This window comes from Leopardus geoffroyi, chromosome A2 (genome assembly GCF_018350155.1).
Source record: "Leopardus geoffroyi isolate Oge1 chromosome A2, O.geoffroyi_Oge1_pat1.0, whole genome shotgun sequence".
Classification (NCBI taxonomy): domain Eukaryota; kingdom Metazoa; phylum Chordata; class Mammalia; order Carnivora; family Felidae; genus Leopardus; species Leopardus geoffroyi.
Window position 1 is genome coordinate 82749902 of NC_059331.1, and position 13469 is coordinate 82763370.

General features: G+C 33.6%; 1 protein-coding gene across 9 annotated transcripts in view; it reads left to right on the forward strand.

Annotated features, from left to right (window-relative positions):
* The window catches only part of PHTF2 (putative homeodomain transcription factor 2), a 124961-nt gene that overhangs the window by 106308 nt on the left and 5184 nt on the right, over window positions 1-13469 (forward strand). For 5 of the 9 annotated variants that reach the window (XM_045494577.1, XM_045494579.1, XM_045494578.1 and 2 more), the window contains 6 exons: window positions 3064-3192; window positions 4854-5126; window positions 5357-5488; window positions 8311-8397; window positions 11759-11914; window positions 12798-12893. In XM_045494577.1, the coding sequence (XP_045350533.1) occupies window positions 3064-3192; window positions 4854-5126; window positions 5357-5488; window positions 8311-8397; window positions 11759-11914; window positions 12798-12893 (873 nt within the window). Of the gene's footprint in view, window positions 1-3063; window positions 3193-4853; window positions 5127-5356; window positions 5489-8310; window positions 8398-8809; window positions 11118-11758; window positions 11915-12797; window positions 12894-13469 lie in introns of those variants that run through there. The other 4 variants (XM_045494581.1, XM_045494582.1, XM_045494586.1 and 1 more) reach the window with 2 other exon arrangements.

Consider the following 13469-nt stretch of genomic DNA (forward strand, 5'->3'; position numbering starts at 1 on the left):
TCTACTCTGCATATTAATTACAGTATCACAGACTTACATTGGTTTTGCTTGCGGATTAAAGACTTGATTTTACACACATTTCTTATTCTCAGGCTTCTAAAAAATGAGCTCGTATCTTCAGTTTTAATAGTAGCCATGTAATGGAAATTAGCTCCCTTTAATGAAAAGCTACCAGTTTTTTCTTATTAGACTAAGATCTGTATTGGGTTTGGAGGACCGTTTTCTGCCCACCATAAAAACTGAAAAATCTCTCCTTACGAAGAAACAATGAGCATCTGAATCTGTGTGTTCTAGGCAGGATGTCACCAAATCTGTAGTTTTGTTTTATTGTTTGTTTTATTTTCTTTGGAAATAGTAACTGAAACATTTCTACAGCAGAAAACTTCTCTCCCCCAGTCGTGGCTGAGTATATAATAAAGTATGAGGCCATATTCAAGTGAAATTCATTTTGCAGTAGGTGAAGCCAGATTTTAATGGGTACAGTTCCCACAGGTAGAAACTGCAGTAAAGCGGTTGTCATGGTGAATTTACTTGAAATAAAACATGGTACCAATTAAGTGTTAACGTTTTCAGGCAGTTTTGAATGAACATGAAACAAAGCAGTTGAGATTTTGAATGAGGATCCAGATTTTAGTCTGAAAAATATACCAAGAAGAACCTATATGATAAAATTATGAAATGGAATTATTCAGTTTTCCTTGAGCCTTTCTGAAAAAGCATTTCATGTAATGCTGCTCTTCATACACTGTAGACAGCACATGTTGCAACAAGACTGTGGTTTCAGAATATATTTCACACACACAGATACAGGGTTGGGTTGGGTTTTTCTTTTTCTTTTTTTTTTTTTTTTTTTTTTTTCCAGTTAACTCTTTTTAAATTCACCAGTTTCTAGTTGCTCTCTTTCTCCTACCTGTTGGCTTTCTAGAAATAGGAAGATGATATCAAATGCTAAGTAAAGTAACTGCAAAGGTGACTGGGCAAAATGAATACTTTTGGAGGGTGAACTTCTTGAATTCCTATTTCTGTCCTAGATAGACCTTGATATGCCTTGCTTCATGTAATTGGGAAGGCTTTAATTCACTGTTAGCAGACTGAGAGTTTAAAAAGATTAGAAGCTTGTAAATCAGTGGTTGAAATCTTGCCTCTCCAGGCTTTACACTCTGCATTCAGCTTCTAGCTCTTCTTCCTAGCCTTTGAGCCCATGTTGTTTCATAATGATTAAATTTCCGTGGAAAGTTTGATACATATTTCAGTACAAATAACTTCTATCCTAGTTAGAATATATTGTGGAATTAAGTGGATAGTTAATAACTAGTGTCTTAACAGTTTTGAAGGCTCTCCAATAGTGAAATATATACTATGATGGTTAGTGTATATTAAAATACCATATCTTTGGAAAAGATAAATTTTTAGAGAAAACTTCTTCGTAGTCAAGTAAACTAAATGTAAAAGAACTTTGCTAATAGTATGGCTAGTGGCATTACTGTTTGCCTGTAATTATTCATCAATTTTTATTCGGCTTATAGTAAACCTGGTATATATAGCTTTACATGCAGAAAATTAATGTTCAATTCAGAATGATAATAACTTCCCATATCTGTTTTCTTACGTATTATTAATGACTATTTTATATCTTTAATCAAAACAAATCAATGCAATTTTATTCTCCCTACAGGAAAATAATTCCTTAAGTTTTCAAAAAACTTACCTTTACCATATTTTAATCACATTTCTGTCTTTCAGAGAATAACTATAACTATAGTAGATTCCTCTACTCATTGTTAGAAGTTATTTTAATGAAATATGTTATAAAAATAAGTTAGTAATACTGTAATGTAAATTCATCCCATTTTGGGTCTAATCTTTTAATGTTTTAACTTCTCATGAATATCTGATAAGGTAAAGATTAGTGTTGAATTTTGTTGCTGTCTTTAATCCCCATCCATCCTATTTTGAAGTTTTATTTATTTATTTATTTTTTTATTTAAAGATTTTATTTAAAAAATTTTTTAATGTTTTATCTGTTTTTGAGAGAGAGGGAGACATAGAATCTGAAGCAGAATCCAGGCTTCAAGCTGTCAGTTCAGAGCCCAACACGGGACTCAAACCAACGAACCATGAGATCATGACCTGAGCTGAAGTCAGACACTTAACCGACTGAGCCACCCAAGCGCCCCTAAAGATTTTATTTTTAAGTAATCTCTACAGCTAATGTGGGGCTCATACTCACAACCTCAATATCAAGAGGCACATCTTCTGACTGAGCCAGCCAGGCACCCCAAAGTTTTATTATTTTAATTATCTAAAACAAACAAAAAAAAACAAACTTAAGCATCTGATCCTTTGTATTAAGGCTTTCAATTTTTTTTTTTTTTTTTTTTGGCCTTTTTCTATTTCTTGAAACATTGAGAGAGTACTTTTAGTATCATGTGCTTCCATTTGCAATATATACTCAAAGGAACAAAAAAAAGTTAATCCTTTGGGGAAATGCTAGATTAAAATACAGAAAAGTAGCTAAATTAAATAATGAGGGTAAGGGCATGAGGAAGAGTCTCTTCCAGGATGAGATTGTATCACTGTTTAGTCTTTCAGAAAGGTTTAAATCTTAGCTGTCCCGTGCTTTGTATTGAACGACCGTAAGTTGGAGAGTCAATAATATGAACAATTTGATATCCATTTGTTTTTGAACACTACTATATTAGTAGCTATGTAGACAATTGACAACTAAGGGCTTTTGCTGACACATTTTAGAGGATTTTTGAATAGTAGCTTGCCTAACACCTATTAGAGGAAGTTCTTAATGTACACATTTTTATAACTGTAATTTTTATGCCATCTGTTCAATGTATATGCTAATTAATGTTAAGATAGAATTTTAGTGTCTTTGAAATTGGGTGTATGTAGATACAGGTATACCCATGTTCAGACATATATATGTTCTGTTTTATAAAATATGATAAATGCATTCACCAATTTGTTTTTTAGTGTATTTTATATATATACACACGTTTTATTTATGAAATGTGATAAATGTATTCACCAATTTCTGTTTATTTTTTATAGAGTCATTTGCCCTGGCTCCATAATTCCCACCCAGGATTAGAGAAAATAAGTGCTATAGTATGGGAAGGCAATGACTGCAAGAAAGCAGACATGTCTGTGCTTGAAATCAGTGGAATGATAATGAACAGAGTGAGTGCTTAAATATTATTCTTTTAGTTCAAGAATAAGACAGCAATTATTAATATAATAAATAATTACTAGGATGTTATGTTTACAACTTATCTTATTTCTTCAACATGAAAAAAAGTATTTGTATTTGGTCCTGTCTGATTTATACAGTGATTTGTCACCAAACCACCGTCATGCTTTAGTGTTTTCATTCTTCTGACCAAGAACAGATGATGCAATTTAAAATTTTCTTCTTTTATGTTATTCTTTCTTTTGCTTTTCATGGATCAAATTGTGCTAGACATACACAAGTGTTGATGAAGGCTTATTTTCCTGTGTCCTCCCTCCTGCTTCATTTATTATTTAAAAAAATCAAAATAGAATATTTATATTGATACTTGCTTGCCCACTTAAATATATAGAAGTAAATGCAGCTAGAGGTAACAGGTCTTGAGTAGTTTCAGGAGGTAGAGTACAAATACTATGGGTTTTAATTTCAGTTATGAAATTGTGTCTTTTATGAAATCATTACTACTTTTTAAATTTTATCTGATTCCTCTTGGGCAACTAGGCATGATTTAACTTGGACTTTTTTAAAAATTTTTTAAAATGTTTATTTATTTTTGAGAGACAGAGAGACAGTGTGAGCGAGGGAGGGGCAGAGAGAGGAGACACAGAATCTGAAGCAGGCTCCAGGCTCTGAACTGTCAGCACAGAGCCAGACTCTGGGCTCAAACTCAAGAGTGTGAGATCATGACCTGAGCCGAAGTCAGAAGCTTAATCGACTGAGCCACCCAGGCACCCCAATTTTACTTACACTTCTAGATTTCCATGCATTGTTCATTATGTAAGAACTATTATGCATACTTTATGGAGGACAGAAATTAAAGTAACTGCTCTAGAAATTGATTTCCATCCTATGACATACTCCTAAGGAATCTCTGGAGATGTGGATCTAGTTGGTGCTCCATACCTTAGCTGTCTGTGAACTAGCAGGTTGTTTCCAGAATGTATAATATGATGATAGAAAGTTAGCTAGATCCCTCCCAGTCCTACCAGTCTTATATTTCCCATTATTTCATTTCCAGTTTCCTTTTTCATAATTCTCCCTTTTTCCCCTTTTTTATTTAATTTCCCCCCCTCTAACACATTTTCTTTTAAAATGGTTTTAAAGTATTAAGGAGATATCCATTTGTATACTGAGCTCTTTGAAGGAAAACACAGATTACAAATTTATCAAATAAGTGTAATTCTAGATTTTTCTTTTTATGTACTGAGCTTAAGTGGATATGAGATCTCATTCTTTTTAATATGGAAGTATTTGTGAATATTTCTAACTTTTGAAATAGTGAGATCTATAGAATTTTTTCCCCAGACCTAGGTAAGACCAAAATAGTTCATCCTTTTGCATCTACTTAGTGAATTAGAAATCTGATAATGAACTGTTTTTTAAAAACTGAACATATAATGACTTACAATCTACCTGTAATATGCTCTCAAACTTTGAGTCAATTTAAATTTCATTATTCATGTATTAAAACTCATATATTTTAACAAAATGATTTTATATCGCTATAAATAAAATAATGCCTAATAGGAATTCATTTTACTATAGATAAAATTTATGTATGGTTGGGTTTCTTTCTGTCTCTCTCTCTCTCTCTCTCTCTCTCTCAATATAGGTGAACAGCCATATACCAGGAATAGGATACCAGATTTTTGGAAATGCAATCTCTCTAATCCTGGGTTTAACTCCATTTGTTTTCCGACTCTCCCAAGCTACAGACTTGGAACAACTCACAGCACACTCTGCTTCAGAACTTTATGTGATTGCATTTGGTTCTAATGAAGATGTCATAGTTCTTTCTATGGTTATAATAAGTTTCGTGGTTCGTGTGTCTCTTGTGTGGATTTTCTTTTTTTTGCTCTGTGTAGCAGAAAGAACTTACAAACAGGTGAGTATAATATAGAATTTTCAATAGAGAATATTTTATCCTTTTCATAATAGATAATTCCTGAAGTATTTTAGTATTTCATTAAATCATTTTGACCCGCTAATTATTTTCCTGTTTTGTTTTTGTAGTACTTAAGCAAATACAATCCTATAACAAGCCATATTTTGTTGATTTTTGTTTTTCTATGGTAATCTACTTGAAAATTAATCCTTATCTTAATCTGTTTTTAGCGATTACTTTTTGCAAAACTGTTTGGACATTTAACATCTGCAAGGAGGGCTCGAAAATCTGAGGTTCCTCATTTCCGGTTGAAGAAAGTACAGAATATAAAAATGTGGCTCTCTCTCCGGTCCTATCTTAAGGTAAAATGGTAGTGATAAAAGTACTCTTAACATGCTGCCTTCCTCTCAGAGTTTCTCTTTTTTCAATATGGGTATATGTCTAAATGTATAGTCACCTGTGTACTCAACATGCTGCTGCGTGGTCATACTTAGTGTTCTTTTCAATCCATATTCAGAAATTGAAAATAAATGTTTAACTGGTTCTTTAGATAAAACACCTGAGGTCTAAAAGGCTTACATACATTTTTATGTTTGGACATATGTTTTTATGTTTGGATAGTTGACACACAGTGTTACATTAGCTTCAGGTGTACAACATAGTCATTCACCTCTGTGTGCTATGCTATGCTATGCTATGCTTACCACTACGTGTAGCTACCGTCTATCACCTTACAGCACTAATACAATACCATTGATTATATTCCCTAACCTGTGCCTTTTATTCCTGCGACTTAACTCATTCCATAACTGGAAGCCTGTACCTCCTACTCCACTTTGCCCATTTTGCCTATCCGCTCACCCCCTTCCCTCTGGCAATCATCAGTTTGTTCTTTGTATTTATAGGTCTGATTCTGCTTTTTGTTTGTTTATTCATAGGTTTTGTTTTTTTAGATTTGACAATAATCTTTTTTTCATAAATCTCACCAACTTCTACTCATTCGGAAGCTTAAAAGATTTTATTCATACCTAGAATGGTTATCAGAAGCCAGCAGAGGGAGCCCACTGCTTAAAAAAGAATTTAAAAAACTAATCAGTGAGTATCCTCACTGAAGTGGCCTATTACTATTTAAAAATATTAGCTTGCAATTCTAAGCCATTCTCTTCATGCTGTTCTTTTCCCTTAATCTTTTAAAATAACTTTCCTAATTATGGCAGTAAGATATAAAAACTCAGGAGGGAAATGGGAAACTTCTGAATTAAGTTTAGGAAAGCACTTCTTCTGAGGATTATTTCTTTGCTATGTGAAGATGCAGTGATTTTCATTATGCATGGAGTAATCAGGCCTTAAATAAAGCTGGCCAAAAGATCAGAAACCCTCTGATATACCTAGATCTTTAATGCTTTTCATTTTGAAGTAACAATGAAAGAAGTGGAAAAAAGTTTGCACTATTTGTCTACCCTTCTATTTAAAAAATTCATTGTTCTGTTCATTGATTTAATTTGTTAGTCTCCATGGGGAAATGCTAAAAATTGGCATGGATTATTTTTGCTCACTGTGATTTTTCTGTTATGTGGAGGGATGAATATGATCTTTGTTACGTGGCTTAGTGAGAAGCCATCTGTAATTCGTCCTCATTATCAATCTGTTATATAAGTAGATGTTGTATTCTTTTGTACATTGTTTGTTTCATTCAATAAACATGTATTAACGCTAACCACTTAACATCCACTACTGATGACATGCAAGGCCTTACCTTTCAGAGCCTAAAATTTAGCGAGGAAAATCTGTAGCCCCAGACCTAGGAATTATCCTTGGTATTTATTACTTCCCTCTCTTGCATTTCTAACATCCAACTCATCACCATTTTCCACCCTTTCTACTTCCAAAATATATCTTGGATCCATTTACTTCTTTGTTTCCATGTCTGCAACCTGAATGAAACCTTCAATCATCTGCTTTGGGCTACTGTAGATGCCTGTTAACTGGCCTCCCTGCATTCAGGTTTCCTCCTTCCAATACATTCCTCAGTCTGCCACCAGAGATCTTTTTAAAATGTAGATTTCATTATATGATTCTTTAAAAAAATTTTTTTTCAATGTTTTTATTTATTTTTGAGACAGAGAGAGACAGAACATGAGCAGGGGAGTGGCAGAGAGAGAGGGAGACACAGAATCTGAATCAGGCTCCAGGCTCTGAGCTGTCAGCGCAGAGCTCAACGCGGGGCTTGAACTCACAGACTGTGAGATCATGACCTGAGCCGAAGTCGGATGCTTAACCGACTGAGCCACCCAGGTGCCACTCATTATGTGATTCTTAAAACTTTCTGAGGGTTCTCCATTGCTCTTAAAGGACAAAATCTGAACAGGGCTTATCAATGCCCTTCGTGACCTAGCTCCTGAGGATATCCTGTCTCCCTTGTCTCATTTTGAAACACTTTCCTCTGCATTCCAGCCATACCAGACTGCTTCAGTTCTTTGAATGCAATATTATTTTTACTGTTTTGTGCTCTTGCACTTGTCCTTCCTTCTGCCAGGAACACTGCCATGTGCTATCATACCTGAGCACCCTATTCTGGTATAAATATCACAGTATCAGGAAGATCTTCCCAGGTTTTCTTCCTAACTTGCCTGTAAGAGTTAGGAGTGTGGGCTTGGGAAAGATCTCCTTAAGGAAGTGATACTTAAACCAAATTCTCTACCAGTTTTCTCCGAGCATCCTTTACCTTTCCTTTATAGCACTTACTACAACTGATCACATATATCTGTGGCTATAAGCTTGATGTCTGACTTCTTGCTACTTCTTGTGAAGGTAGGGACCGTGTGTGTTTTGTTCTCTGCTGTATTTTCAGTGCCCAGCACAGCACCTCATTCTGAGAAGGTGCTCAAGAAATATGTTGAATAAATGATTAGTGTTTGACAAAATATTTGGAATGAAAGGAAATGAAAAATGTGGAAGTTATGCTAAGAATTCTATGCTATGTATTCACCATGTTTACTGTATTGCAAATCCTCAGGAAATAGTAACACTTTGTAATTAAAATTCATCCAACAAATTAGGTATATTTTCAACATTGTAAGCTATGATCAACCTGCAGGGATGGATCAACACTTTAATTGAAAGCATGGAATTAGCTGCTAATTAGTAAATATATTTAAAAGCATTTTTCCTCTTTTTTCCCCAGCGTCGAGGTCCTCAGCGATCAGTCGATGTTATAGTTTCATCTGCTTTCTTGTTGACTATATCAGTTGTATTTATCTGTTGTGCCCAGGTGAGTTGACTTGTTCTGTGTAGAAAGTAGATAATCATATCTATAATTACTGGGCTCCAGAAGGCTTTCTAATAATAAACAACCACAGTAATAATATTATAAGGAAGCCTAGTTATACAAGTTTTGAAATTGACCTTTTGCAGTTTTTTTTTCAGTAGAATAAATAAATGTGTCTTATTCATCTCTGTGTCATGAGCAGTGGCTAGCATAGTCTCAGATGTCTATTGATTGAATATGTAGTAATTACTTTTTCTCAGTCACTTACTTGGTTATCTTTATTTCCCAAAACAAACTTATTAGTGGCTAGAATTGCAAAATTGTTTCAGACTGTTTTTCACAAATCTCTGCTTTATTCACACGTAGTATTCTTTCATTTTATATCTGAATCGTCACTGTGACATGACTGCCTCAGGCTCTGAGAAAGAACTCTCGCTGTCCAAGACTAGTGAGGAAGCACAGAAGTATCTCAGGATATTCTGCGTTAAAAATTAAACTTCCATTTCAAGTACTGTGACATACTAGATTACCTGAAGATTCTTCTGCTTTAAAATACTGTATAGTCCAGAGGGTGGGTTGAAACTTAGCTGTTTAATATTCATATATAAGCTCTTCTATGTACGTATTACATGCATATCTGAGTTTATAAGACAGTAAGGGGCCAAAAATGAAGATAAAGCTAAAAAACAGAGCAGTTAAGTATATGTGTTAATGCTGTGAGAGCGCTGGGATGAGGAGGTGAGGTACACTGTCAATCTTCGTATCCTAGAGACTTGAGATTTAGGCCCACAAGAGGACAGAAGATGAGGCATCAGCCTGCATACACCCTTATACATGCTCCCCCCCGTAAACCAGACCTCTTACAGGACTACGGTCTCCATGAAAAGGTAGAATAAGAAAAACAGCCTGTCCAGCAGACCAGGAGGATAATAAGAAAGCTCACCTAACTCTGCCTGGACTCTGACTAGAATGGGGGGATAAGTCCCTGCCCTAAGAATATGTAACTGTAGGTCTGCCCTTATTAGAGGTTCAGGGTTTAAAATATGCATTACAGATCTTGTCCTGTAATCTCCGTGTCAAGAAATTAATATAAAAAGCAGTCCTAGGATATTTGGCAGAAGCAAAACCAAGATTGGTTCTTGGGGAATGTGACTTCAGCCTAGGCCTCAGGATGTCCACAGATGAAGCCTCTTGAGGTTTCAAAACACTGAAGAAACCATCCATGTTGAGCCAGTCAGTGAACCAACAAGCAGGAGATTAGGTCTCCAGCTGCCTCAGATGATAAACTGATCAGATAAGAACTATAAGATAAAGACACAGATAACACTATGAAAAAAGAACAGACAGATTTGAAAAAGAACTGACAGCACTTCAGAGAAATGAAAAATTCAGTTATTGACATTAACAACACAATAAAAAATAGCAGATTGAAGACAGCTAAAAATAGTGAATGGGAGATGGAAGAAGTTACCCAAAATACAGGACAGAGATAAAGAGATGGAAATATGAAAAGGAGATTGAAACATGGGAGAGCCAACATATATCCATAGGAATTCCAGATGGAAGGGAGAAGGAGAGCAATATTTGGAGAGATAATGGCTAACAGTTTTTCTGTGTTGCTAAGACCTTAACTTCGGATTTAGGAAGCACAACAAGAATAAGAAGGAGCAATAAATATAAATCTACACTCAAGACACATTGTGGAAGAACTACAGAACACCAAAACAGAGAGAAAAATCTTAAAAGCAACCAGGAGGAAAAGACTGATTTCTTTACTTACAGTTCCTTATTGCATGTTAGCCTTTTGTTCCAAGCTTAATTTCCATGTTCCTGAAGTACATCCTGTAGTAGTTCTGTCTCTTATGAAGAGGCAGGCAAATACTAGCTATAAGAAAGCTGGTGAGTTCATATTAATATCAGATGAAATGACTGTAATCTAAGTTCAATGGGGGATAAAGGGAAGCATGACAAAAATTAAAAGAATAATTCATCAAGGTCTAATAATTCTCAGCTTGTATGCATGTAATCCAGTAACTTCAAAATATATGTACAGATAGCCAAAGTCAATAACACTAAGAAGTTATTTTTAAAAACCTCATTGGAAGGTTTTAACACATTTCTTTCAGTAATTGATAGATTAAATAGACAAAAAACAAACAAAAAACAATGAAGATATGTACCTAAACAAGATAGTTTAAATTTTGTTCTAAAATTAGAGAATACATATTCTTTTCAAACACAAGGACAGTTTACAAAACCTTCCTATGTACTTGGACACAAAGTAATTCTCAGCTGAGACAATGTAGACCACTTAATCTAACAGTAATGTAGTTACGGTAGAAAATAATGACAGCAGCAAAAAATCTCATACATTTGGAAATTTTAAAGCATATAAATAACAAATATTTAGAAAGCATAGTGTATTAAACTGTAAGCTACTGACACAGTTGAGCAATTGTTTAAAGAATGCTAGTATAAATTACTTTATATCATTAAAGTTGAAAACCTAGGTGGACAATTTGGTACAAATGCATAATGTACTAAATCTGACTCGAAAACTGAAAACCTGAGGAGACCTGTAACTACAAAGTAGTATTGATTCAATAGTTTAAAACTTTGCCACCAACAAAAATCCTCTAGACCCGTGTGGTTTTACAGTTGAATTTTGCCAATTATTCAAATAAACAGTAATTCTAATCTTACACAAAACACCTCGAGAGTAGGAAAAAAGGGACTATTTCCCAACTCATTTTGTGTGACTAATAGAATCTTGATACCAATTGACTGGAGAGACAATATAAAAATGGAAAACTGTGAGCTAATTTTCCTTATTAACTTCAATGCAAAATACTAGGAAGAGGAAGCCAGCAACTTAATAACAATAAATATGCCATGACCAATATAGTTTATACCTGGAATGCAAAGATTTTCAACTCACAAATCTGGTTTGAGCTCCTGTAGTTGATTAAAAAGGGAGAAAACATATGATCATCTTAACAAATGCAGAAAACAAATTGGTGAATTTCAGTGGAGATTCATAATACAATGACTGGAAAGTACTATTCTTAATCTTAAAGTATATCTTTAAAAATTTAAAGCAGACATTGTACATACGATATTTGTTACCTTAGGAGTATTTACTTTAAAGTTGGGAGTAAGGCAGTTACCCTCTCTACCTTCTTGTCATGGGTTTTGATTACATTATTGATGTGTTTGAAATATTTCATAATAAATGTGGAATGTTTTTAAAATAAAAATACTATATTCGTGATCAATTTGTATGAAATAAAATGTTATTTCCTTTAAAAAAGAAATTGTTTGAATCACATTGCTGCTTCATGTTGCCTTTTTCGTACACTTTTAGTTGCTTCACGTGCATGAGATCTTCCTTGATTGTCACTACAATTGGGAACTAGTAATCTGGTGCATCTCGTTAACACTTTTTCTCCTAAGATTTGTTACCCTTGGATCAGAGACAAGTAAAAAATATAGCAATACCTCAATATTACTTACTGAACAGGTGAGAATGCATGTTTATTATAAGTTAATGCCTATAATCTACATATTAAACTAAAAATCTTTTCATTTACTTGAGGTTTTTTAGGAACCTGTTTTTAGATTGCATTTGTGTTACAAAGAAAAACTTGACATTTGATAGGACATGAGCCTTTCTTCAATGTTCCTGCCTTGATGCGGCTTTCAAGTCTGACCTGTTGTTTTACTGTTTCACTTTGATTTGACAAGAAGCAAGTACTATTTATAGAAGTGATGAACTTTAAACCATTAGTGGGATATGTTTGCTTGGCAGTCTACCAGAGCCATATTTGAAGAAGTAGGAATTTTTATTCAGTAGGAAGGATAAAGCATAAGAATTTTGATGGTTGACTTTGTTGTGTATTAATTTGTTTAATATTTTCCTTACCATTCCATAGGAATTACTCAAAGAAACTTATTGCCAGTGAAAATGTTTTGAGTAGTTTTGCCAGGGAAAGTATGATTTTTAAGAATCAGTAATCCTGTCACATGAGCTCAATTAAAGGGAAAGGGGAGAGCAGCAAACAAACCAATTGATCTACTTTAGTTATTACTTACTCTTTTGTTTGTTTTGGCTCTAGGAGTAAAGTATTTCACCTATTAAATAATGAAATCGAGTTTTCCTTTCTTGTGTCAGCTTTAATCTGAAAAGTTTAAAATTTTATTATAAAATGTTTACTGTAAGAAATTTGGAATATACAGTAAAGTATGAAGGAGAATATTAATGTCATCTATAATCTCAATACCCAGAGAAGCACCATGAATGTTTTAGTGACTGTCTTTCAATTCCTTTTAAAAATGAGTATTTGTTGTAATTTTAAGTATTTTTAACTATTCATTCCTCGTTTTCATTCCTTTTTTTATAAAAGATAAACCTCTACTTGAAAATGGAGAAGAAACCTAACAAAAAAGAGGAACTGACACTAGTGAATAATGTTTTAAAGCTGGCTACTAAACTGCTAAAGGTAAAAATAAAACTGAAAATGGATATAATGTAGAATATGCTGTTCTGACTTTTATCTTAGTCTTTTGTTTGCAGATCCTATCTTATGTTTGGTTTTTATGATTATCCAAATTGTTTCCAAATTATATTTGAACACATTCATGTCATGTACATTTTACTTATTGTAAAACTAACCAGTTGATCCAAATCCTATCATTTTGAAATTTTAATAACTTTTGAAAATTTAAGACTTTAATGTTTAAAGTATTTAGAGGTTGGTATCTTTGGAAATTTTGCCTCCTAGTACTTAAAATAGATTTCAAAAAGGGAGATTTGGTGTTAATTTGGAAATTTTCTCATTTTATATTTCTCAGAGCAGTCTTTTGCGTGGCCTGAGTTAGCTTAAAAATTAGTAATACATAGTAATTATAATAAATATATATCACCAATAAACCTTTAAATTTTCGAATCATTTTTGGTGACAAAAAATATAATTTCAAAATATTTGATGTCATAATAACTCTTTGGAGGTAATTTGATAAAATATTTCTAGCATTGCTTTGTAGTATTAGTAATGTTTTTCTTTCTTAAAAGGAAA